General features: G+C 51.9%; 1 protein-coding gene across 2 annotated transcripts in view; it reads left to right on the plus strand.

Annotated features, from left to right (window-relative positions):
• Positions 1-3,752: 3,752 nt before the first annotated feature.
• Positions 3,753-25,762, plus strand: part of KLF9 (KLF transcription factor 9) — a 31,657-nt gene continuing 9,647 nt past the window's right edge. The window contains exons 1-2 of one of the 2 annotated variants that reach the window (XM_051858717.2): positions 3,753-8,713; positions 13,950-14,052. In XM_051858717.2, the coding sequence (XP_051714677.1) occupies positions 8,209-8,713; positions 13,950-14,052 (608 nt within the window). In that variant the 5' untranslated portion in view covers positions 3,753-8,208. The remainder of the gene's footprint in view (positions 8,714-13,949; positions 14,053-25,762) is intronic. The other variant, XM_002708195.5, reaches the window with a different exon arrangement.

Consider the following 25,762-nt stretch of genomic DNA (forward strand, 5'->3'; position numbering starts at 1 on the left):
ACTGGAAGGCAGAGGAAGCACTGGCTGCAGCCCAGCTATTGGGGTTTCAGATGGGTCCTTAATCTACTTGGATCCTAAATTCATCAAAAATGTTAGCAGGTGTGGAGTGAGGGACTGTGCACCACTAGGTATTAGTCACCGGGGAATGAGCGTGCCAGCAGGAGAGCCTGCAGATAACAGCAAAGAGGAGCCGGTGCTGTAGGTACCTCAAGCAGCCAGCAGGGAGAGGGGTTAACGCTAGCAGCAGAGGGCACAGAGGGTCTAACCTGCCAAGGGGTTGTTCTGAAGTCCACCCTCCAGGTTCCCAAGGAGCTTCCTTCCCCACTCCTGGCGGCTGAGAGGCCGGCCAGGGTCCAGGATTTATTCGGGGTTGTGGGGTCAGAAGGAAACATGGCACACTCAGGACTTTTCTTCCCTTTCCTCTGCTACCAAATACCAGGGCAGTGCTTAGGGTATTTAAAAGCACATTTTAAATGCCCTTGTTTGTCTCTGCCTCTGTGCAACATTTGTGCTGCCTGAAGGACAGGGAGCTGGTAACCATGGCAGTGGAGCCGAGGGTGGTGGTGAAGAGGTGTGTTTTTAAATGGGGTGAACGTCAGTCGGGCGGCACCCGGAGCTGGAGGCCTCCAGGCTGCCTGGGTGTCCTTTGTTTCCGAGGCTTAGTTAGGGAGACAGGCTGAGTCCTTTCCTGCCCCTGCCGGGAAGCGAGCTTTGAAAAGGGAAAGTGCTGCCAGACTCCTGGAGGAGCGGGTATGGCCCTAGGGGCAGGTTTGGGGAGTCTGCCTGACAACCCTTGGTCTCCAGGGAACTTCGGGCACCCTGGCAGGAACAGGACAGTCTGTGATGGCACAGAGGCCAGCTCCGCAGCGTCCTGCATGCACACTGTCAGCTGTCACACCGCCCCTCCCTGGACAGGTGGCCACTCATGGGGGTGGCCCTGAATGCTGGCCAAAAGGACAGGCAGGCAGGGCCCCCTCAGGGTGGTCTGTGGTGGGAAGGGCTGGGAAGGAGAGGAAGGGCAGGGGAGGAGGGGAGGCTGTCCCCTCCTCCACGTTCCCGGACCGGGAGCCCGTACAGCCATTCTTTCCTGGACAAAGACTGGACACAGGACAAGGCAGGGCAGGACAGGGCTAGCCGGGGGCGCAGCTCCAGTCCAGGGAAGTCCCATGACTGACTGCAGTGTTTTGCTGCAGGTTTCCCAGCTGCTCCCGGCTGGAGGCGGCGCGGGGTGCTGGGCGGGGAGGAGGGGGTGGGGGGGAGGGGAGAGGACGAGGGAAGTAAACAGGAGACCACAGAGAGAGCCAGTTCCCTGCGTTCAGAGAACACCAGCCGCCTCCGGTCCCCGGTGGGTGGCTGTGTGCGTGGAAATGAAAGAGCGGGAGGGAGCAGGGGGAAGAGCGAGCACGCGCGCGTCTCGCCTGCCATCTACTCCGCTTGCCTTCGCTCGTCCCCACCGCAGCAGGGGCAGGGGTGGGAGGGGGGCGAGTCACCAGACGCCCACCCCTGAGTTCCAGGAGCTGGTTCAGCTCTCGGTGAATCAGACACCGTCTTGGCAGCTTGTCACCTGCGCTGGGAGGGGGCCGAGGAAGGGGAACGGGGTGGGGGGAGCCTCGGAACTTGGGGTGGCGGGGCGAACTGGACGATCCCGTATTGGCCCAGGTGTGGGAGTGAGGCCTCGGGTTGGGAGCAAGGGGTGTCGACCTTCTAACTGCACCCGCGCACCCGCGTCGGGCCGTTCCTGGGGCGCCAGGAGTCGCGACGGGGACCCGAGGCTGGAGAGGGGGTCGAGTGGGGCGGGGTGGCAGGGGACTGCGGCGCCAGGGCGCGGCGCTGGCGGGGGCGCGGGGCAGGCTGCTGCCCGCCCGCGCGGGGTTACGCGAGGTAAAGGCGAGCGGGAGGGGAGGAGGCGGCGGGGGCCGCGGGCCGGGGCGTCTGGCACTCGTTGGACAAAGGGATGATGAAACGTGAGCGCTATATTTACCAAGGGGGTGGAGACGGGGCGGGGGGGGGGCGGCGGTGGTAAAAAGGACAAAGTGTTCCACAACAACCACAGGAAACACAGCCCTTCTGACTCACCGCGAGGGCCGCGCCGACCCCCGCGCAGCCTGCGCTGGAGGCCCGCGCAGGGTCGCAGGGCAAGGCCCCCGGCCCCAACCTGGGCGCTGGGGTTCGGGGTGGGGTTGATTTATTAATAAAGGCACACTGGAACTCGGCGCTGGGCGCGCGCGTGTGCGTGCATGACTGTTGTGGGGCAGGGGCAAGCGCCGAACAGCAGGAATGTTCCTAACCCCGTGGCCGGGCCATCGCGGGAGAAATCTGCCTGCAGATGCTGGGAGCACGAATCCTGCAAAGTCATCTCCTCCCGCACAGCCCGGCGGGGCCGGCCAGCGCGCCCCGCCCGGGATAGCAGCGCCCGCCTCCCCCGCTCCCGTCTCACCCCCGCGCCGGGCTCGCGGCGCTCGGAGTTGGGGTGCGGTGCGGTGCGGTGCGGGCTATGTTTAGAAGCTGATGTCATCCCGACACCCTACTCTGCAGTGTTCCCAGGGGGACCACAGGCAGGTGGCCTGTCCTCTCCCCAACACACCCCACACCCATCTTTACCAGGAGAGTGTGTGTATATATATATATATAAAAGCAACCCCGCTAGAGTTACGAAACATGATGGTGGGGGTAGTCACGCATGCGGAGGGGGCAAACCGAAGGTCTAGGACCGCAGGGAGCCCGCACCCCGCCCCTTTCCGCCCCCGCGCGCCTCTCCGCACGCCTCGCGGGTGCGGGGGCTAATGTCAAGGTTAGCTCACGTGGGCGCGGGCGCCCGGAGCTCCTTGCACGAGTTTGGGGCGGGTTCCTCATCCCGCAATCTAGGGCAGTTTGTTCAACTGCAGTAAAGGGAGCTTGATGTTCCAGCAGGGAAGGGATTTCTGAGAACTGGGACTGTCCTCAGATGAACTCGCCTCCTCCGGCTGCTGCGGCGCGGCCGCCTGCGGAAGACTTTTTAAAAGGGCGATGCCAGGCTGGGGCGCGCGGCCCGCTAGTGGCTGCTGCTCCCGCCCGTCTGCGGCCCGCGCCCAGCGCCCGCCTCCGAGCGCGGGTGCTGCGCGGAGCGCGGCGCGGGGCTGCTCCGAGCTAAACTTATCCTGCTGCATATGCATGAACGGGTGGCCTTTCTGCTCCGCGGAGGGGCGGGAGGCTGCTAAGTGGGGCGGGAGCAAAGTAGGGCGTCGGACAAGTTTCGCGCGGGCCGCAGCTCCCCACCCCCTCCAGGCCCTGGGTGTTATCTGGCTCGGCGGCCTCGGGCGTTCCCCCAGGTCCGGCTTTACCTGCTTGCATTTCAAATCCAGGAACGTCACCATTGTTAGAAGCCAGATCCCCTCCGTCCCTCCGCCCCCCGCTGCTCGTCACCTTCCCCAATTCCTCTGCTCTCACGGAAACGCACCCGCTTTTCCTCACACGGGACCCGTGTGCCTAGGTGGGGTCGCTGAGGCCGGAGGACGTGGGCCCTGAAAGGGAGAGGTCTGGCTCCAGCCCAGAGTGAGGTCGGACACGTGATCGTCTCCCCGCAGCGAGCCATCTGCTCTTCCTTCCCGCGGGGAGGCTGGCACTTCTGCCCGGCACCGTCCACGCCTCCCAGCAGGAACCGGAGAGGAAAGCCAGAACTGGCAGAACTCCGTCCCTACACCGGGGGATTGCAGCCTCAGCCTCCCCGGCAATCTGGACTTTAAATCGGGCGCCAGGTAGATGAACTGCACCCGGCGGGGTGGGGAAACCCTGCCTTGGGCACAGTTTGAATACAAATCTCCAGGGGCTGGGCCTGAGAATCTGCAGCATTCACCAGGAGATACTGCGCTTAGGGCTAGAGTGGAAAAGTTACCTAGAGGGAAAAGACCGAGTCTCTGTCTTTGAGACCCTGTCTACTTCTACCAACCAAGTGAAAAAAAAAAAATCGAGACTGTGAAAATTACAGAAGGGAGTTCGAATTAATGTATGTTTGTGCCTGCTGCCCATTAAATGTTGGTTTAAGGTACACTGCGCTTCGTTGCCATAGGATGTTTGTAGAGGCACAGATGAGACGGTAATTTCAAGAACTCAGGGCTTGCTCCAGTCTTTTTCCCCTGGCATCTTTGTTCTGAAGATCCCCTGTGTGTTTGGAGTTTGAAAGGGACTATGGAGCTGTACTGATCCCCCCATCCCACCCATCCCACCCCTTTCGCAGATAAGGAAATAGTTCTTTGTAGCTGGAGCTCACAGAGCTCCTGGCAGGCCCGGGAAGCCAGTTCCCCACGTTGGCCAGCACCTGCTGAAAATTGTGCCTCCACTGGCCACACTGTCTACCTAGAAGTGATCCTGATCATTTTAGGATGCACAGAAAACACGGCTTGCATGTCACGACAACAGACCATTGTTTTGAGAACTTGAATAATTAAGCAGAGGCTTAGTCAGGATTTAGAGAGGAAAACACACAAACTAGAAGCATGGTGACAGCTGAATTTTCTTGCTCCTCCTGGCTGGTTTGTGTGGATTTGAAAAGCAGACTTCTTGTTTTATGAGGTATTAATGTATACTTGTAAATTGTTTGTTTTCCTTCAGAGTGTTCATTTTAATTTGGGATAATCTATTTTGTCAGAATTAACCAGGACATGTTTTACCATGCTGGCAAAACAGCATAAGCTACTTTTAGTCATCAACCTATTACAATACACATTCCAAAACAGCAAAGAAATTTCACTGTTGAGAATACAAGGGAAAACATCCTGATGTAGGAATTATTACTTGTGACTTAACACACAAATCTCGTGGATAGACTCTATTGTTTTCTGTATTCCCCCATGCCCAGTTCATTGCTAGGAACACAGAGATATCAGGAGAATGGGTGGAAAAGAAGAAAAAGGAGAGAGCGCTCAATAATTCCAGAATTCTTGGGCTTCAAAAGTGATCCCGGGGCTGGTGCTGAGGCTTAGCGAGCTTAAGCCTGAGTCACTGGCATCACATATGGGCACCCCATTAGAGTCCTGGCTGTGCCACTTCCAAACCAGCTCCCTGCTAATGTGCCTGGGAAAGCAGTGGAAAATGTCCCAAATGATTGGGCCCCGGCCACCCACATGGGAGACCCAGATGAAGCTCCTGGCTCCTGGCTCTGGCCTGGCCCAGCCCTGGTTGTTGCGGCCATTTGGGGAGTAAATCAGCAGATGGAAGATTTCTCTCTGTCTCTCTCTTTTTGTCTTGCTCTCTAACTCTGCCTTTCAAATGAAATAAATCTTTAAAAAAAAAAGAGAGAGAGAGAGATCCTACATTAAGTCAAGCAGCAGTCATGTTTGTAAATGTATAAGAGAACTTCATGTGGATGAAAGACCAGTATTCACTTACTAGTTTTTTTAAAGTCTGGAATGAATGAGTCAGGAGAGTTCAGGTTGATGTTCTGTCCACAAAAAAATGGAATTAAATGGAATTAAAGAGAGGAGAGTTAAGTAAGGGAGGAAAAATTCTATACATTTTTTAACCCAAAGTGATTGATATTCAAATTACTGGAGTACAGTGCTCATGGGAGATACAGGTTTTCTTATCTTGTGGAATAGTGATGGTGTTAGCCCTAAGCCCATCTCTCCAGATGCCCAGCCCCAGGGAGGAGTCTGTTTCTCTACTGCAATGCCAGCTAATTTGGGCATCTGAGAGGTTCTGCAGCCCTTGACCCAAGGGGCTACTGGAGACATCCCTCTGGTCTTTGTGCGGGGACTCAAAGCGGAAGCAAGGGTGCAGTTTCTAAGTGATCATGTATCCTACGGGACAGAGTTTGCCCCAGAAAAATTAGGAAGTAGGCAGACTCCCATGGGCTTCAATGAATTCTTTTCTAAAATTAAGGTGATAGAAATGCAAGAACTCCAAGATGATGGCTTCACTTTCACATACAGTGATACACCTGCCTTCCAGGGTGGTTGTCAGGGTGCACGCAGGGTGCTTGTATGGGGTCCTGGCAGAGTGAGCCTTCCTGGAAAGGGGGCAGAGAAAATGATGGCCATGGTATCCTTGGTAGACCAGGCTCCCCTTTCTACACCTTCCTGTCCTGTGCCTTCAACTTCCTCCTATCGCTTTAAAAGTGCAGTGAAAATAAACTACCCTAAGCTTCAAGTTGGGAAGGTGGTTAATTTGGGGCCCTTCCCAGGGAGACCAAGTACCTGGTGTTACTCAAATTTTAGCAAAGGTTAACAGCCAGTGGGGGTGAGGGTTGAATGTCAACCAAACTGTAGCCCGCAAAAGCAACTGTCCCTCACACTCAGGGAAGTGAATGTATTTGTGAATCAACTGTGATGGCAATATGCCTCCTGCAAGACACACTAGCCCTAGATTCTCTTCTCAGCCATCAAGATGGAAAACAACCCCAGTAGTCCCTCCAGGGCAATAATCAGACTCCAAGACCCACACTAACTGTTGATCAAGTATCGCCACAATGTTCGGTGGCTTGGTTCTAGTACTCAAGAATCTGTTCAGCACAGTTAATATTTTGGTGATTGTATATCAGCCTGATAACCAAGACAAGCCACTATGCTGTGTCTGACTGTGCATTCTTATAAGACAAGGGACATACTCTAACATCCATGCTGGGGTCTCCGGAAAGATGAAGATGGATTAAAACACACACACACACACACACACACACACGAGGGATTTTTGGCTCCTTATCTGAAGGTGGGTTAAAACAGCTGTAAGACATAACAGAAGCCATTTATTTAGAGTAAATGGCACCCAGAAAGCAGAGGAAATAGGAGGTATGGTCAAAGCAAAGGCAGGGTGTTCCCCTAGACTGCTGGCCACCTATGTTAGCTCCAACTCCTGAGATGAGCTGGGCCTCTTCTATCCGGGCACTGGATAGAAGAGTTTTTAAAATCTGTCGCCAAAGTATACCGCATCTCAAAACACCGCAATGGGCTTTTCCCCATTTGTGTTCATTCTTGGACAGCTTGTCCTGACATAACGGCAGTTCTCGAAGCTGCAGATCCACGCCGGCGAGTCTTCACCACGCCTGTCCTCCTGTCCAGCTCTCCCATTTACTACCAGCTGCACGGAGCCTGCGGACGCGTCCAGTTTCACTACGGCTCTCCGCGTTTACAAGTGTCGAGCGCTCGCTTTCGGAACGCCCTTCTCATTGGCTGAGCCCAGGCCAGTGACGTCAACCAACTTACTTTGGATTGGTGGGCGGGTTGCTGGGACTGTAGCGTTTGCAGGAAGTCACTTAACTGTTTGCAAGCTGGAAACACGGTGCCCGGGGTTCTTGTTCCGTCACAGGAACGCGAGCGAGTGACCGACGGAGACGCGTCCCGACGCTCCGCCAGCCGGGGGCCCGTGAGCCGGGAGGCCCGGCCCGGCCGCCGCCGGACGGCGAGGCGCGGCCCGCGAGGGGCGGCCGCTCCGGTGCTGCCTCCCGGCTGTTACCCTTTTAAATGTCAGCCTTGGAGGCTGTCGGGGTAGCACGAGGCACCGGCACGGAACAGTCGGATTGGCCGCACGCCTCGGTTCGAGACGCACCTCTCCTCCGAAGGGCCCTTCTGACTGGCAGGGGGAGAAAGTAAACAGAGTTGAATCACCCTCCCCACTGGCCAATGGGAGGGGGTTTGGATTGTGACGTGATGGGATTCTGCGAAATTGTTACTGAGCAAGAGAATGCCGGAACGGTGCGGACCGGCAGGAGCCGGGGCTCAGACGCCGTCCCTGGGCTGGGGGAAAAGTGTCTCCTAGAGCCGGCGCCCGGGGCGGCCCTCGCCACCCGCGTCGGCGTGGTCGGCTGAGGGTGGGGGGCCTTGGGCTCGACGGAGAGGCGGCCGAGGGCGTGTGCCGCTCCTGCAGCTTCCCCTCCCGGCGCCTCGGGGGGCGCTTGCGGTCGAATCAACTTGCGACCGCCACGTGTGGCATCTTTCCAAGGGAGCCCCGGCTCGGAGGGGCCCGGCGCGCCCGTCGGGGGGGACCGCGCCCGGCGCGGCGGAGGAGCCCGGGGCGGTGGATGCTGCGTGCGGAGGCGCTGCCGGTTACGTAAAGATGAGGGGCTGAGGTCGGCTCGGCGCTCCTGCGAGTCGGAAGCGCCCCGCGCCCCCGCCCCCTTGGCCGCCGCGCCGCGCCGCGCCGCGCTCGTCGTCCGAGGCCAGGGGCAGGGCGAGCCGAAGCTCCGCAGCCACAGCCAAGTTTGGCCCGCGCCGCCGGGGCTTTGCCGTCGCCCGCACCATGTCCGCGGCCGCCTACATGGACTTCGTGGCTGCCCAGTGTCTGGTTTCCATTTCGAACCGCGCTGCGGTGCCGGAGCACGGGGGCTCTCCGGACGCCGAGCGGCTGCGACTACCTGAGCGTGAGGTGACCAAGGAGCATGGTGACCCGGGGGACACCTGGAAGGATTACTGCACGCTGGTCACCATCGCCAAGAGCTTGTTGGACCTGAACAAGTACCGGCCCATGCAGACCCCCTCGGTGTGCAGCGACAGTCTGGAGAGCCCCGATGAGGATTTGGGCTCCGAGAGCGACGTGACCACCGAATCTGGGTCGAGTCCTTCCCACAGCCCCGAGGAGAGACAGGAACCTGGCAGCGCGCCCAGCCCGCTCTCCCTCCTCCACGCCGGAGTGGCTGCGAAGGGGAAACACGCCTCCGAAAAGAGGCACAAGTGCCCCTACAGCGGCTGTGGGAAAGTCTACGGAAAATCCTCCCATCTCAAAGCCCATTACCGAGTGCATACAGGTTAGCGGCGTCGCCCTCTCCCCCCATCCCCGACCTCTGGGGTTAGCTAACCTTCGGCCGGGCGGCGGCCCCCGGGCGCGGAGCGCGCGGCTCTCGGCCCAGAGGAGGGTGCACGCGTTTTTGGACCGGCTGCTGCCCTAGCGCTTTAAGTGATCAAGCCGTGCGGAGGCGGGAAGCTCGCTGTCTTCTTCTTAATTGTCCCCCCACCCCCACCCCACCCTCGGCCCCAGAAGCCACGGAGAGCCCCGAAGTGGCGGGCCGAGCAAGGACCGTGCGTGGTTCGGCGGGGAGTGGCGCCCGCCCCTCCCCTACCCCGCCCCGCCCCCGGGACTCCGTACCCCGCGGCGGCGGGGCCGCGCCACCTTGGGGAGACGCTGGCGGCGGGGAAGTCGGGTGGCGCATCTTGGGTTTCCTGCCCCGGTGGGGTTTGCCGCGAAGGGGCCCGAAGCCTGGGGGTGGGGGTGGGGGCGGCAAGCGGCACGCCTGCCGCGGAGCCTTTTAGGGAAGGCCGAGGGAGGACTTCTGGATTGGGCGCCCGCTACTTCTCAGGGCTTGCCAAGGTGGTTTTAAATTTGGCCAAGAGTCCCCTGAGAGGTTGAAAATAACACTGCTGAAAGCAGCGGGGGTGGGAGGTGGGAGGGGTCCACCGGGCAATGGCTGGCGGGTTAACTTCAGGACTAGTTGGCTTGCCTAGGAAGCCAGGTTTCAGAGCCCTTTCTGTTTGCCATGTGGCTGGCTTCGCACCGTCCACCCCCACCGAGGGCGGCTAGCGCGGAGGTCAAGGCTCTCCCGAACGCACACGAGTGGCAGGCGGTTCTGGAGGCCTGGGGCAGGGTCGCGCTCAGATCCTGACGGGCAGGAACGTGGCTGGAAAGGCATCTGTGGTCTAAAATAGCGTGGAGACCTTGGCCTGCCCCGTCTGTTGGTCTGTTTTCAGGTGCGCAGCACTAGTTGGAAAGCGCTCCCCTCCCGACGTGCGGTCTACCCTTAGGAAGGTTCCTTTACAAAACTGCTATTCTGATCTGGTGGCATGGGGCGTGACCCTCTCCGATGGCGCCTTTTCCCTCTCCCTGTGAGGCGGTGTGGACGTGCTGGTGTGGGGGCGGTGTTGCAGGTTTTTGCTGTAAGAGGTTGGTGTTTGGAAAAGGAGGCCCTGAGCCTCTGGTTTTAAAATGATACTTGCCTGGGGGTGGGATTGGGGGTAGGGCTCGATTTGGTTTGGTTTTTATTCTGCCAAAGAAAGGCCACGGCCACATAGCTGCCTCTCCTCTTTGATTTCCTTTGGAGGATGGTTTCTGTGGAGGTGGCTGTTGGCTGGCAAGGCAATAAAGCTGAATTTCCCCCGTGATCAGGGCAAGGTCAGGTTCTGTTTGGGGTCGCTCTCTAGGTTGCCAGAAAGCAGCCCCTTTGAAAGTTGGGGCCTGCAGCGGGGGGGTTGGGGGGTGTGACCTTTCGCAGGGCTTTGGGGCTGAAGGGGGTGTATCCTCTGGAGGGTGTTACTCACCCACAGCTGTTGGGCGGGCCTGCCTGTGTCAGCCATGTTCCCGGGAGTTCAGTGGCTCACACTGACACCCACTGCCACCTTGAGCAATGGCATTTTCTCCTTCAGGGAGCTGCCCAGTCGTGCAGCTGGGAAGGCCTGCAGTGCCGCCCTGAGCTCTGTCCAGCTCAGGCGTAGGATTTCCAGCGTTCTCAGGGCTTTTCTCAGGCATTTCTAGAAATGGCTGCTTCTGTGTGCGTGCGAGCGTGCGTGCGTGCGTGCGTGCGTGCAGCTCTTCAGGTCTCCATGAGGCAAAGCCGGCTCAGCTGTTTCGGGAGCACCTTTTACAGCAGTCAGGAGTGGGGAAGTAAGTGGCACATTCACCCTGCTCTGGAAGCTACAGCCAGTCTCTGGAACTAGTGGCATGGTGATCACAGGTGTCTCATTTCTGCTGGGGAAGAGGGGTGTAATTCCCATGCCTTGTGGAACAGAGACCTCAGCCTCTGTAAGGACACTTAGCAGCGTATTCCTGCTAGAGGCAGCCTGTGTTGAGCACTCTCCAGATAGAGAGACTGGTGGGGGTCTCATGCATTTCCAAGAGTCGTGTTTGGGCAGTGTAAGGAGCTTCCTGACTTTCTGCTGGCATTGAATCCAGAAGGTAGCCAGGGACACATTGGGGAAATCTGCATTCCGTGCAGACTTTAAGAGCTCAGAGCTGAGCCACACCCCCTTGCTCAGTGCTAGCTGTTCAGCCTTCCCTCAAGAACCCCTCCTGCTGTTTACTTGCCCAGAGAGCCTCACGCAGTTGCCACTAGATGCTGAGACCAGTGGCTTTGGGAGTTGAGTCATTGAAACAAATTTTCACTTATTTCAGTGCAGCCACTTCTCTAGTGGCCTAAGCAAAAAGACAACAGTTGAAGTCAGCTGAGCTGGGTTCTCATTTGCCCTACTCTTTCCCAGGGGTGGAACCCTAAGCAAGTTACTTTCACTCCGAGTTTGCGAACTGGATGCCTGCTGCTGAATTTGCTTTCCAGGGTCTAGAAGCATTCGTATCGAAAAATCAGGATTTCAGCCTGAATCCGGATTTCTGGCTTCTCTGGAAAAGTGGAACGATCTGGCCCTACAGGGCCTGAGTCCCCGTCTACTAAGGACTGGCTTGACTCCGTTGCTCTTTGTGTGGGGTGGTACCCCTAATCTTAGTCATTGACATGGTCCCTATTGGCATTTAAGTTTGGAACCCTTACTTTCTTTGCGCCTCAGTTTCTTAATCTGAGAAGAAAGGGACATTATCCTAAAACCAGCGGTTCTTATGCAAAGATAACAGTCTGTAAAGCACCTAGTAGGATCCACACACTTGAGAAAGGTGCGGTTTTATAGCTTGTGTGTAAAATACAGGGTGTCCAGGGAGTTAGGAAACACGGTAGCTTATAGTATGTTTGTTTATATTTTCAAATGACACATTCAGTTCCTTTTTCCACTTCTTTTCTAAGGAAGTGCTAGATCCACTGTTAACCTGAAGACGAATTTTTACAGAAGTGCAGCACAAGCACTCTTTTCCCTGTTCCCTCTGGGCATTTGTTTCTGGTCAACAATTAGGCCTCCTAGAGGACTTCCTATGAAAATACAGCAAGACTATTATTTGCAAGTGTAATACCTTATCCAGGCCTCTTGATTTTGTGGATCCCCTGCACATCTTAGAGGCATCTCCTTTGGGGAGGAAATGACTACGTTCTAACTCCAGATCAGAAGTCATCAGAATAGGCAAATGTAGTCCCGCTACCTTGATGTCCCACTGACCAAAGCCTTAGGACTCATCTTGTTTTCGTGCCAAAGAATATTTTCTTTTCCCCTCTTTTGGAGGCCTTTAAGTCAGCTGTCCTCAAGTAGTGACAGTGGGTTGAGTTTGATGACATTGGTTACAGTATTCGGAAAAACCAGAAAGCCCCAAGCCCCAAGCATCACACTCCCTGTTCCATAGGAGAATTTGAAAAGCCGACAGTTCTTAAAATAGAGCAAAAGCAAGCTCACATAAGGCAAGGGGAGAGAGGAGAGCTACAGAAGTCCCAAGTGGCCACTTCTGGTTCCCCTTGTCCAGTCGGAACATTTGCTGGGATACTTGTGGAAGGACCCTGGGTGAACTTCCATGGCCCAAGTCGCCTTCCAGTGTGGGAAAGGGATTCCTCGGCCTCTCTAGCAGTGTGCATCACTGGCTCACTCCAGCTCAGGTGGGAACTCTTGATTACACAGGTGCCAGCTTGCTCTGTGCCTCTTGCACTCTTCTTTCTTAATCACTATAGAAAGATTTGGAGTCTACTGGCTGGTTAGAAGAGTAGTGTCTCCAGGGTGTGCAAAGGACCTACTTCCATTGTTACCAGGGAGGCAGAACTTCAAGGCCACGGCAAGGTATTGCTTTGGCCTCAGGCCTTAGATTGAGCGGCCTCAGCAGCCCTGCCCAGGCCTTTGCACCTCCTCCTCTCTTCAACACTGGATCAGAGGCCTTGTGCCTCTCTCTGGCCCATTCTTTCCAGAAGGCTCCCCTTTACAACCTCACATGCTGAAGCCAGAGTGGGGCTTGCACAGCTAACACTTTCTACCTTTTCTCCCCATCATCCCCTTAAGGAGATGGAGCTGTTTTTTGTCGTTGTAACTGCCTCCTCTCCCGGCGCTGTAAAGCCTACAGCCGCAGACACACTGTAGAGCTGTTAGGGGCGATCCCATGTAGAAAGCCACAGTCCACCATGATGGCATAGACTTCTTCATTCACCAGAGAAGCACACTTTGCCCCTGGGGTGAGGGTCACCTTGCTCTATCCCACCCCAGTGGGAAGTCCAGGCCAGTCTCCAGTGTCCCATGAGAGAGCAGGGCTGCGTGCCGAAGGCTCGTGGCCTCAGAGGATAGGTTGCTGAAGAGCTGCATGGATTTCCAAGACAGCTTGCATTTGGTTTCTGGACAAGGAGCTCAAACTCCCTTGAAGGCAGCCAGGGAAAGATGGCCCCCTGCTGAGATCTTCCCTGGGGGTGGAGGCTGTTGGGGACCTGCAGGACCAGGGGCTGGTCTTCCTGCTTTCATGTGAGTCCCTGGTGGTCCTCCCTCTGCCTGCCCAGCAAAGTCCAAGGGGGTGCTGCCTCAGAGAATCCTCTGCTGTTGGCAGGATGCAGTTGCACCATAGAAGGTGCAAGTGGAGTGAAATTACAGAGTACACACGTTGTTTCCTTTGCTTTGGCTCTGAAACCTCCCGTGGGTGGTGAGAAGAGAAGGGAGAGCTGTGGGTGGGCTCCCGGCTGGGGGAAGGAGGTGCTGCAGTTTGAGTGGAGACACCCCGTTTGCCCCCAGACGCAGAGCTGTAACCCGAGGGAAGGGAGTTCTGGGCTGTGAACCTCAGGGTCAGCTTTACATTCCACTCTCAGCTGCTGACGCTGATCCCCAGAATGCGTCATGCGGCCACGTCTGTGGGAACTTCCCAGACCGCGCTTCCCAGGGACAAACTTCCCGTGACACTGGCAAAGCTGCTGACACTGGGCTGCCTGAGTGAAGTTCAAAGTGGCCGCAAGCTGGTCCAGGATTCGCTCCTGGGGAGCCCCTCCAACAACCTGGGGAGCAGTGCTTGGAACCTGCTTTCCAGTGCACCTGGAAACGTCTGAGTGCCGCCCCTCAGGGAGCACCCTTGATTCAAACAGGAAAAACACCCCAGTCTTGTGTTAGCCTTCACTTCCAAATCTTCCCGTTGGTTCATTTCTTCCTCTCTCTGGCTTGCAGCAAAAGCTCCAGTGTGCCTCCCTGCCAGGATCCTCCTCCACAGCCGACCCGCCCACCTTTTCCTGCCTTTTCTGCCGCCACCCCAGTGCGCCCACTGCAGAGCGTAAGCTGAGTGCCTAGTAATTGGTACAAAGGCACTTTCTGTTTCCATGCAACACACGCAAATAGGAGGGACCAAAGGAAGAAGGAAAAAAGCCCTACAGATGGTGAAACCGGCAAAGACGTCAGATCCTCTTCGGGTGCTCCCTGAGCCACCCTGGCCTTCTCCCCAGCCTGCTTTTTCTTGGACGTTAGTCACAGGCCCTGGCCTAACTCGGAGCCCTTGGTGGTAGCAGGTGTTCCTTGTCTGCAGAATAGGACTTGGAGGTTGGACATGACCTTGAGAGGTCATCACATCCATCATGTTGCCTGGAAGGCATGTGCCCTTTCCGCCTCACCCCCTCCTGCCGTGGGGATTGTTCCCTGTAAACATTCTGGGGGGCTTGGCAGCGTAGCGCGTGACTCTGGGCACAGCACGTCTCTCCCAGAGCCTCTGTGTTTCCGTGGCAGCACGCGAGGGCACCCGGCACTTGGGATGGTTCTGAGTGGAAACTGCCAAAGCCTCCGTCTTCCAGCTGGCCTGTGTAGATACTTCCTTCTTGCTTCATTTTCACTTCCTTCTCCCCCTTCCCCTCCTGAGGGTTTCAGTGTGTGGCTAACCCTGTTTTTGCTTTGTTCTATTTTAACCTTGGCTTGAAGAGCTGCTTCAGGGAACTAATCAAGGGAAAGGGCAGAGGTGGAGTCAGCCAGGGTGGCCTCTGCTCTCTGGAACTGCCCCAGGCTGCTAGGAGGATTCCTGCTCCTCCCTTCCTGGAGTCCTCCTGAAATTTTAATACCTTTTGGTGCATTAAGGCCAAGAGTAAACATTTGTCTTATTGCAGCCCGAAGCAGTCCCCTCAGCAAATAATAGGACTAACATGATTATTCATAGGGAGTGCAGTGGGGAGGCAGATGCATGCATTTTTCTAGGCGTGGGACCTTCCCAGGCATTCTTTTCCATTAGTGCCTTACGCCTGTGTTGACAGTGCTGTGCCCGAAGGCTGCCCTTTCCATCCCAGTTCAGCAGGAGAGAAATCAGACTTAGGATGGCAAGTGGGAGTGTGGATCAGAAATCTCAGCCTTCTAGAGCTGCAAGAACCAGCTGGCTCCCCATCCACTGAGAGCCGCAACCTCAGAATTTTTTTTTTTTTAATGAAATTGAGAATGATCACAAATGTGAACAGGAGAATGGAATTCATCCTCTCTCATCCCCTACCAGATTGAGCCTTGTAAAAGTGAGGACATTATTTAAGTAGATTAAAATAAAGAGAGGAGAGCTTAAGCCATCCAAAACTGATGACCAGGATTTGAAATGCCTGAAGCGGTGTTTTGTGTTCAGTGAAGTCTGAACATTTTTCCAAGCTGAGATGATGGTTGTAGAAGTGAGTGCTACCCTAGAACACCTGCTTGGAACTCAGATGGGAACCAGTGGCATAGACGACGGACACAAGAATCCTCTCTTAAAAAGGACGATCATTTTTGGAGCAAGATCTTGACTCAAAGAAATAAGAGTGGGGGAAGGTCTCACCATCCCTCCCTTCCAGGAAGCCTTCTGTGCCCACATAGGCAGGCAGAAAAGAATAAAGCCTGACTCACTCACACTCATTATGGACCCCGTAATGAACAGACTGGGCTGCGTGAAGGAACTGGAATGTGAGAGTCCCAAGAGAGCTGTACCCAGAGAGGCTGTCGGTACACTAATCAGAGCACAGACTTTTGGATCCCTCCTGTGTGGGTTTGAATCCAGCCTCTGCCACTCGGGCAGTACTTATCTCACTAGCCTTAATTTTCCCATCTGTAAAATGGTGCTAGGTAATGATATGAGCACAGAGTTGTTAACAGGCTTAACTCAGATGAAGTATTTAAAGAATTTAGCATTCTATCCCTATAACTGTTAGCATAATGAAAATAATTGACATTACAGGGTCCACAAGCACTTGAGAATATTTGTTTAGAATTCCAGCTTAATCCAGTCTTTTCTTAAATAATATTGACTGTTACATTTGCAAAAAAGATGTGCTAAATGCTGATAGCAAACACTGAATTTTGTAAACATTCATGAAAATGGTAACATCAAATATTTACATGGTAGGCTCTAAGCTAACTGGTCTATGTGCATTGCCAACCATATTCATTTGGAAGACAGATAGTCGTCATCTGCTGCCTCCTGGGTCTGTTAGCAGGAAGTTGGAATAGAAGCAGAGGTGTGGGGCCGGCGCTGTGGCTCAGTAAGTTAATCCTCTGCCTGCGGCACCAGCATCCCATATGGACACCAGTTCTAGTCCTGGATGCTCCTCTTTCAGCTCTACTGCTATGGCCTGGAAAAGCAGTAGAAGATGGCCTAGATGCTTGGGCCCCTGCACCAGCATGGGAGACCCAGAAGAAGCTTCTGGCTCCCTACCTCCTCAGATCCAGCTATTGCCATTTGGGAAGTGAACCAGAGGATGGAAGACCTTCCTCTCTGTCTTTCCCTCTTACTGTCTGTAACAATGTATCTCAAATAAGTAAATAAAATCTTTAAAAAAAAAATTAGAAGCAGAGGTGGATGCGAGAATTAATTATAGGCATTCTGATAGGGGACACAGGTGTCCCAAGGCTTAGCCACTTTTAAACTCACAGCATCCTATGTGATAGATAGGTTCTGTTATTCTCATGTAATAGGAAGAAGGAGACCTGGAGTGAGTTAACCCAGTCCAAGACATTTGCTGGTATGTTTCCAGTGCTTGGAGTTGTATGTGAATGATTCTTAACCTAGACCCTTTGAGTTTCTGCCAGCTGGAGGAGATCCTGTATTTTACATGGCTCTGTCTTGAATTAGGCTCCAAAGCTACAGTCTTATTATTTTTAAAGATTTTCTTTATTTAAAAGTCAGAGCGACAGAGAGAAAGAGGGAGAATATCTTGCATCTGCTGGTTCATTCCCCAAAGGCCTCCAACAGTGAGTTCTGGATAAAGGTAAAGCCAGGAGCCCCAACCAGGTCTCCTAGTTTGGTGGCAGGGACTCAAGTTAAAGAGCTATATCATCTGCTGCCTTCTCAGGCACATTAACAGGAAGGTGGGTTGGAAGCAGAGTAGTCAGGACTCCAATATGGTTGTAAATTATATGAAATGCGGGCATCCCAACTGGTAGCTTAACCCACTGTGCCTCAACAACTGCCTCAAGCCCCTAGTCTTTAGCTGTCTTCTCTTCTGTTCTATCTCTAGTTTGTGGACAGTTTTCATAGAAGCTGTTTAGGAGAGTCATCAGAAGTCCTGGACTCTGACCACCCCTACTATGGATTTTCTGTAGTTACCCAGAAACTGCTTTGTTCCAACTGAATAAGAACCCAGTGTGGATTCACAGCAGCCTTCATCAGGACTCTTGGTTGCAAACAACAGAATCCAAATTTAGCCTGGCTTGATTAAAAGTAGAACTCTGTTGGTTCAACTTAAAACACACCTAGGGGTGGCTGGCATTTCAGGTACCTCTGAATATAGGTGCTCAGTGTCCCTGTTTGTGGGTTAGCCTTGCTGTCTTTTGCTCTGGCTTCCTTCATGGTGGAAGGAAAGAATGATGGTAACATGGCTACCAGCAGCACCAGACTCAACATTCTTGCCAATTCAGCAAGCCCCATGGAAAGATATTTTGCCACTTCCAGTAACTCCATCAGAAGTTCCAGGCTTGAAGCTCCATGACTGATTTAAACTGCGCGTTCAACCTGAAATAAGTCAACTGTGGCATGACTGGGCCACAGCCAACCTCTGAGTCTGGAGATGTGGGCTGTCCCACCCCCCCCCCAGTTTCCACTGGAGTCAGAGTGGGGACAGAGTTGCCGCCCAAAAGAAAGTCAGGGTTTGCTGTTTGTTGACCACACAAGGGAATACCTACTAGATAGGGAAAACCAACACCTGTTCAACCTGACAGCCCAATTATAACTGTGATGACGATACTCCAAACAGCAGATGGTAACAGAATGAAAGAGAAAGTGGTATGATGATGTTTTCTCCTCCATATTTTTCTTCCATTTGAAGGGAAAGACCCGTGAAGTATTTCTGGAGCCCAATCTAAAATATGGGCTTAAGTAACTGGGAAAAGTGTCCTTGCAGGAAACAGACGAGTTTATTGCCTACTCTACCGCATCACTCGAGTGGGTGATCTAGAAGCTGGCAGCAGAAGCCTCCTACAGAATGAGTACGAAAGGTCTTCAAAAAGTTCATGGAAAATACGTATTATGAAAACCACCATGCATGGATTTAAAAATGTTTTACACCAAAATGTGCCTTTTCATGCCATTTTTTCCATGAACTCTCTGCAGTCCCCTTCTGTGACAGCAGCATTCACTCCAGAGCCATTCACCTGCTCTTTCTGCCAGTCTCTCCATTCTAATGCCTGGAGACCTGAAGCTCACTTATATGAACATTTATTTCCCTGTGTGGTAATAGATAAAGGCCTGGTCTATGCAAAGATGAGCTGTTTATATAACATTTCCCACTGGGATTCAGAAATCTATGTAGTGCATACAATACTCAGCAAAAATGCCTTAATACATCAGAAGAGGGCCAAGAGAACTTAAAAATAACTTACCAAAAAACACACAAAAGTAACTAAACCCCCATGCTACCATAATTCTACCGTAGCTTTTGTACCATTGCCGTTTTAATGAAAATAAGGATGTCAGCCAAACAGCTGGTTTTCCCTCTTCTGTGTTGCCACAGAAAATCTGTCTGGGAAGCATTATCCCACTGAAGCAAGGGTTCCCAGCATGAAGGAAAGAACATGGGCTATTTCCCCTAACCTGAGTCATTTCTTCCCTTGTGCCCAGCTTTTGAAATACTGCCCAAGGCAGGCTGCATTCCTCCTCTGAGGTCTCAGACCTACAGTGCTTTGTGGTCTTGGGGGATGAACACCAAGCCAAGTAAATGAGTAGCTCACTCCATCTTAGGAGTATAGGGGCTGAAACATGCAAAACTCTTTTTTTTTTTTTTTTTTTTTTTGACAGGCAGAGTGGACAGTGAGAGAGAGAGACAGAGAGAAAAAGGTCTTCCTTTGCCGTTGGTTCACCCTCCAATGGCCGCCGTGGCCGGCGCACCGTGCTGATCCGATGGCAGGAGCCAGGATCCAGGTGCTTTTCCTGGTCTCCCATGGGGTGCAGGGCCCAAGCACCTGGGCCATCCTCCACTGCACTCCCTGGCCATAGCAGAGAGCTGGCCTGGAAGAGGGGCAACCGGGACAGAATCCGGCGCCCCGACCGGGACTAGAACCCGGTGTGCCGGCGCCGCAAGGTGGAGGATTAGCCTATTGAGCCACGGCGCCGGCCGCAAAACTCTTTGATGATGACCCAGGTGGCCTGTGTGACTAACATTTTTGTTCCTCACAGCCAAATTCTGGTATATTCTACAACATGCGGTGTTGCTAAGCTATGGGGTCTGGTAGCTTAGGGGGATTCAATGCATTCTCCACTTACCAATATTTTCAATTTACATTGTAAATCGAGGAACACCTGTGTAGAATGCCTTGCTCTCCTTCCTCTCCTTGGAGAAATGGACTTGGGCAGGCCCCTGAGGAACATCCACCATGGCCTGGCATGGGTAAGTCCCTCCCAGGAGGTCTCCCCAACAATGGCACCTGAAGTGGGTAGCTGTAGCCCAAAGGGGTCTTAGAGCATGATTCAAAGATCTCCATCCTTCCAAAAGTAGGGTTGGGCAGAGGACTGGCTGTTCCTCGTGTCTGAACCCAAAACCATGCTGTTGGGAGAATTCCTCCAAAAGACTGAGTCACAGTGCAAGGATCTAGCATCTGGAACCATGGTGCAGAGCATGTCAGCAAGTGAGGATGGTGACACGCGCCTACACACAGCATCCCAGGGGAGAGCACCAGGTCAAAGGATGGCACACAGCAAGGAAGTTCCTGCTGTGACGCAAAGCAACAGGTGAGCCTGTTAGCCATCACTCCCAGGAGAAAGAAGGACATGGGCCTCAAAGCAGAGCAAGAGTCTTGGTTTTGCACACATGCATCCAAAAGAGAATAAAATAGAATACAGAAATGACTGAAAGACCCTGAACTGCCATGATCAAGGGTGTCTCCAACAGCAGAAATGGAGACGAACAGCTGCTTAGCAAACACGTACTCCACCTACCTGTCAGCTGGGTTGCAACACCCGTAAGGACTTGAGGTGACTGGGGATGCCACTACAGCCAAGTGTCTCCAGCTCCTGACCTCAGTTCTATCTGCACACTACCAGAATTCCCCCAACAGCATGGTTTTGGGTTCAGACACGAGGAACAGCCAGTCCTCTGCCCAACCCTACTTTTGGAAGGATGGAGATCTTTGAATCACGCTCTAAGACCCCTTTGGGCTACAGCTACCCACTTCAGGTGCCATTGTTGGGGAGACCTCCTGGGAGGGACTTACCCATGCCAGGCCATGGTGGATGTTCCTCAGGGGCCTGCCCAAGTCCATTTCTCCAAGGAGAGGAAGGAGAGCAAGGCATTCTACACAGGTGTTCCTCGACTTACAATGTAAATTGAAAATATTGGTAAGTGGAGAATGCATTGAATCCCCCTAAGCTACCAGACCCCATAGCTTAGCAACACAGCATGTTGTAGAATGTCAGATTGTCCCCTCCTGATCTCTGGGCTGACTGGATCACAGCACATATTACAAGCCCAGGAAAAGGTGAAAATTCAAAACTTAAAGTACAGCTTTCTTACTGAATGCTGATTGCTAGTGCACCATCGTAATGTCAAACCATTGTTGAGTGGAATCACAGCACCTCAGGGGGCGTCTGTACTCTTAAACATGGCCACGCCACATCTCTTTCTCTCTACCCCACAGTGGTGGGAAGCTCTGGAAAATCTAAAGGCTTGAATTGGAAGGACTTGCATTTTAGAGATGCTATTTTGAAGCTGTGCTGCAAAGCCACTTGTCTCAGTGCTGTCTGCTGTCCTCAAGGCCTGGGAGGGGCAGCGAGCAGAGCTCATTGGGAGAGGTTCTCTGCTTTTAGCTGGGCCTTGGCTCTTCCTTCATGCACAGTCTTATTTTGTGTGCCAAGCTGAAGGGGGGATTTGAAAAGTGGTTTTCATCTGGTTCACATGCCTGTGCAGCATGTCCTGGGGCAAGTCATCCATCTTCCCAGTTGGCTAAACCAAGACTGATGTGAATTCAGGGCTCCTAAAAATCACCAAAAACACAAAAATTCAAAGCATCTATGTGCTCAGGATAGTTTTCTGTTAAGCGTTGATATTTTATTCGATGTTCAGTGCCTGTGCCTGGTGAATTATTTATTTACTATTTATCTTTCCCACAGATGAATCGGGAGAGGCAAGAGTAACACTGCCCTGGGAATTAGCTAATCTAGGCCTGGCCTCGTGTGGCCATGGGGAGGTCACTTCTTACCACTGGGCCTTTGGAGGATTGCTGAAATTTTGTCCGACTCTTAAATTCCATGACTCTAATGTACATGTTGTCTTTTTGCAAACTATGGTTGTGTTGAAAGTCTACGCTGCAGGTCTGCGGTTTGCTTTCCACCCTGCATTCAGCATGTCTAAGATAGGGACCACAGAAATGAGTATCAACACAGAGCTGTTGCTGGGGGGAGAACCCAGTGAAGAATCTGTTGTTGTGAGGTCTGCTGGGACCTCATGAGCTATCTCACAGACCAGCTGAAGCTGGGGAGGCTGTGCCAGTGATACCGTCAAAGGCTCACTCCCTACATAACAGCGTGCTTCAGTGAGGCACTGCTGCATGTAGATGGTACCGGGCATGCCCACCTCCCATTTCAGAGCCTGAGCTGTAGCACCAACGGTGTTCCATGATCCACACGGACCAGGACAGGAAATTTCAAGTCTAGGCTCTAGGGTGACTTCAGTATCTCAGCGCATATGCTATGAAAGGATTCTAGATCCCAGGAAAGAGTCAGCTTGAGGTCAGGAACACATGGTAATGGGATGGGACAGCACTGAGGCGGGCTTCTTCCTTCCAAGCCTATAAGGCCTCGTTCTTTGTTCAGAACATCTTCACGTGTAGCAATAGTTCTGGCAAACAGGAGGCTTTTTACTTCCTGGTTTTTGAGTGCAGTGTTAATTTAGATGGATTATGCAGGAAAATGTGGATTCCTCCATCTCGAGAGAGGGCCTATTCACCTCTTCTGTCTTGTATATTGGCAATTCCCCATGTAAGGGGGATGGAGAATGAGAAAAAAGGAAGCGCTCACATTTTGCACCTGCAAGTTGACGTTGCTTTCTGGTGGGGAGGGAGGCCAGATGGTGATGGGCAGAGGGGTGCCAGAGGCTTGGGGTCTAGGCAGGTTTGTGTGCCACATGCCCTTCCAGCTTCGTCTATGAGGAATGCTTTATGGGATTCTGATCTTTGCAGCTCTTCATAATCCTGCTCCTCTCACCTGCTTCCTAGGAAGCACACTCCATTGCTGTTTGTGTAATTCCACTTCCAAAGGAACAGTTCTGTCTGTCCTTGTGTGGGCCACTTCCCTTTCACATATGGAAAAAGGAGGAGAGGAGATGAAGGAGAGAGAAAACAGATGTAGCGTGCTCAGAAGGTTTCTTACTTTCTAACAATTTGTTGTGGAAGGAAGCAGAATGACTCTTCTTTGGGCTTGGACACGTGGAGCATCCAAGCAGTCTCCCAGCAGGAAGGCAATCATACACAGCCCCATCCCGGCTTAGCCAGTGCAGCCTATTGGTGAAATATATTTCTTTTCATTTTATTTAAAAGGGGGAGGGATAGACTGATCTTCCATCTGCTGGTTCACTCTCTAAATGTGCATAATAGCTGAGTCTGGGCCAGGCTGAAGCCATGAGTTGGGAACACCACCCGGGTCTCCCATGTGGGTGGCAGGGACCCAAGCATTTGGCCATCATTCGCTGTCTGCTGAGGTGCACATTAGCAGGAAGCTGGAATTGGAAGCAGAGCCAGGAATTCAAATGCAGATGCTCCAACAGCACAGGTTATGAACACTGCAAGCAGTACCTTTTTTTTTTAATTTATTTATTTGAAAGGCAGAGTTACAGAGCGAGAGCGAGAGAGAGAGAGAGAGAGAGACACCTTCCACCCACTGGTTCACTCCCTAAGTGGCTGCAATGGCCAGGGCTGGGCCAATCTGAATGAAGCCAGGAGCCAGGAGCTTCTTCTGAGTCTCACACATGGGTACAGCAGCCCAAACACTTGGGCCATCTTCTGCTGTTTTCCCAGGCACATTAGAAGGGAGCTAGATCAGAAGTAGAGCAGCCAGGACTCAAACCAGCACCCATATGGAATGCTGGCACCACAGGCAGAAGCTTTACCTGCTGCACCACAGTGTCAGCCCTGCAAGCAGCGTGTTAATCGCTGCTGCAGACACAGGCCCTGGAATCTATTCCAGATCAACCCATTTGCAGAATAATTTAAACTCAGATGCATCCTTCTTTTCAGTAATAATTTTTTCTGATGTAAAAATAACTTTTCCTTTTTCTTCATTAAGCAAGAAATACGTGGGGGCCGGTGGTGTGGCATGGTAAGCTAAGCCTCTGCCATGGCGCCAACATCCGTATGGGCACCAGTTCATGTCTCTCCTGCTCCTCGTCTGATCCAGCTCTCTACTATGGCCTGGGAAGGCAGTGGAAGGTGGCCCAAGCCTTTGGGCTCCTGCACCCATGTGGGAGACCCAGAAGAACCTCCTGGCTCCCGGCTTTAAATCAGCTCAGCTGTAGCCGTTGAGGCCATTTGGGGAATGAACCAGTGGACAGAAGACCCTTCTCTGTCTCTCCTCTCTCTGTAACTATACCTCTCAAATTAAAAAAAAAAATTAAATGTGTGCACTGTTTTTAAAAAATCAGAAAATATAGAGAAAAACTGCAAGAAGTTGGTTATCCCTTCACCCACAGAGAGCCACTTCTCATGATGTGTCCAAGTTCATAGGCCTCCAGGAGTTCTTCTCTCCATAGATACTCACACACATGAACTGCTGTTTGAGATCAGTGGTGTGCAGCTAGTAAGTTTCCATTTCATGAAAGGATGATCGAATGCCTTCTCTAGTGCCTTTTTAGCTTGCTATTCTACTATGTGCATGCACTATGGTGTATTAATGTAACTCCTTATTGTTGGGCATTTAAATTGTTACCAGCTTTTAGTTTATAAATAGTGCTGGTATCCATGCATGTTTTCACGTCCCGTCTAAGTATTACCAAGTTAATTATTACCAAAAGTGAATCCCAGAAGAATATTGCCAGATAACCCTGAATCAGTTAGGAGTCCCAGCAGTGGTTAGGTCTGAACAGGTTTAGACAATTGTACCAGCCTCAGAGCTATCTCCTTGATATCTTAATGGGTATGTTTTTTTTAAAAAAAGATTTATTTATTTATTTGAAAGTCAGAGTTACACAGAGAGAGGAGAGGCAGAAAGAGAGGGAGAGATTTTCCATCTGATGGTTCACTCCCCAATTGGCTGAAACAGCTAGAGTTGTGTGATCCAAAGCCAGGAGCCAGGAGCCTCCTCTGGGTCTCCCACGTGGGTGCAGGTGCGCAAGGACCTCAGCCATCCTCCACTGCTTTCGTAGGCCATAGCAGAGAGCGGGATCAGAAGAGGAGCAGCCGGGACTTGAACCAGTGCCCATATGGGATGCCGGTGCTTCAGGCCAGGGTGTTAACCCACTGAGCCACAGCACCGCCCCCATGGGTATGTTTTGATTACTTGTGAGGCTGAATATATTTTCATACATTTATCTCTTGGTCAGTAGTACTTATTTTATAAATTGCTTATTTTCATACTTGCTGACTTTATTACATTGGGTTATTCATCTTGATTTGCAAGTGTCCTTTTCGTATTATAGATTTTACCCTTTTGTCATATGCTGTGGTTTCTTTTATTAGGTTATTGTTTTGGTCCTCAATATTTTTTACTTCTACAAATATATGTTTTGCCATGCCGGAAGTTTAACATTGCTATGTATTCAGAATTATTCTACTAGGATGTAGCTTCTGGTTTCCTGTTTAGAAGGCTATCGCCATTCTGGAATTCTAAAAATATAAACCACTTTCTTTTACCTTTATGGTTTTATTTTTTACATTTACATTTATAGCCTATTTGGAATTCATTTAAGTGAAAAATATAAGATAGTGATCCAAATTCACATTTTTTACATGATGTCTGTGCCATTTTATTGAATTAAACATCTTTTGCTTCGTTGATTTGAAATACCTCATTTACCACATACTAAATCCCTACAGGTCCTTAAGTTTATTTTCAGACTCTGTTCTTTTCCACTGATTTGTCATTTTCTGTGCTGGTATCTCACTATCTTAATTATTACAGCTTTAATAATAAATTTTAATAACTAGTACTCCAAGTGCTCACTTAATTATTTGTTCTTTCACAAAATTTTCTTGGCAAGTTGAGCATATTTATTCTTCCAAATGAACTTCAAAAATAACTGTTGAGTTACAAAGAAGTTCTTCCAGTGTGAGAATTTCATAGATGAATTTGTACAGAACTGCCACGTCTACACGGTTCAGTCTTAACATCCAGGCACATGAGAATGCTTCTGTTCACTCCTTTTCTTGACATCAAGATTTTATGATTTTTTTCATATGGGTCCTGAACTTTGATTGTTGGGCTTATCCAAACTGGTTATGGCTGACATATAAGAAAATTGTTGCTCTTTTGTATACTTACATCTATGAATGCACTTTGAGTCTATAGGAGGTTTCCAAATTTATCTTGGATGTTCCAAATAGAAAGGTATATCAACAGCCTTCCGACTATG

Source organism: Oryctolagus cuniculus, chromosome 1, assembly GCF_964237555.1.
Source record: "Oryctolagus cuniculus chromosome 1, mOryCun1.1, whole genome shotgun sequence".
NCBI lineage: Eukaryota > Metazoa > Chordata > Mammalia > Lagomorpha > Leporidae > Oryctolagus > Oryctolagus cuniculus.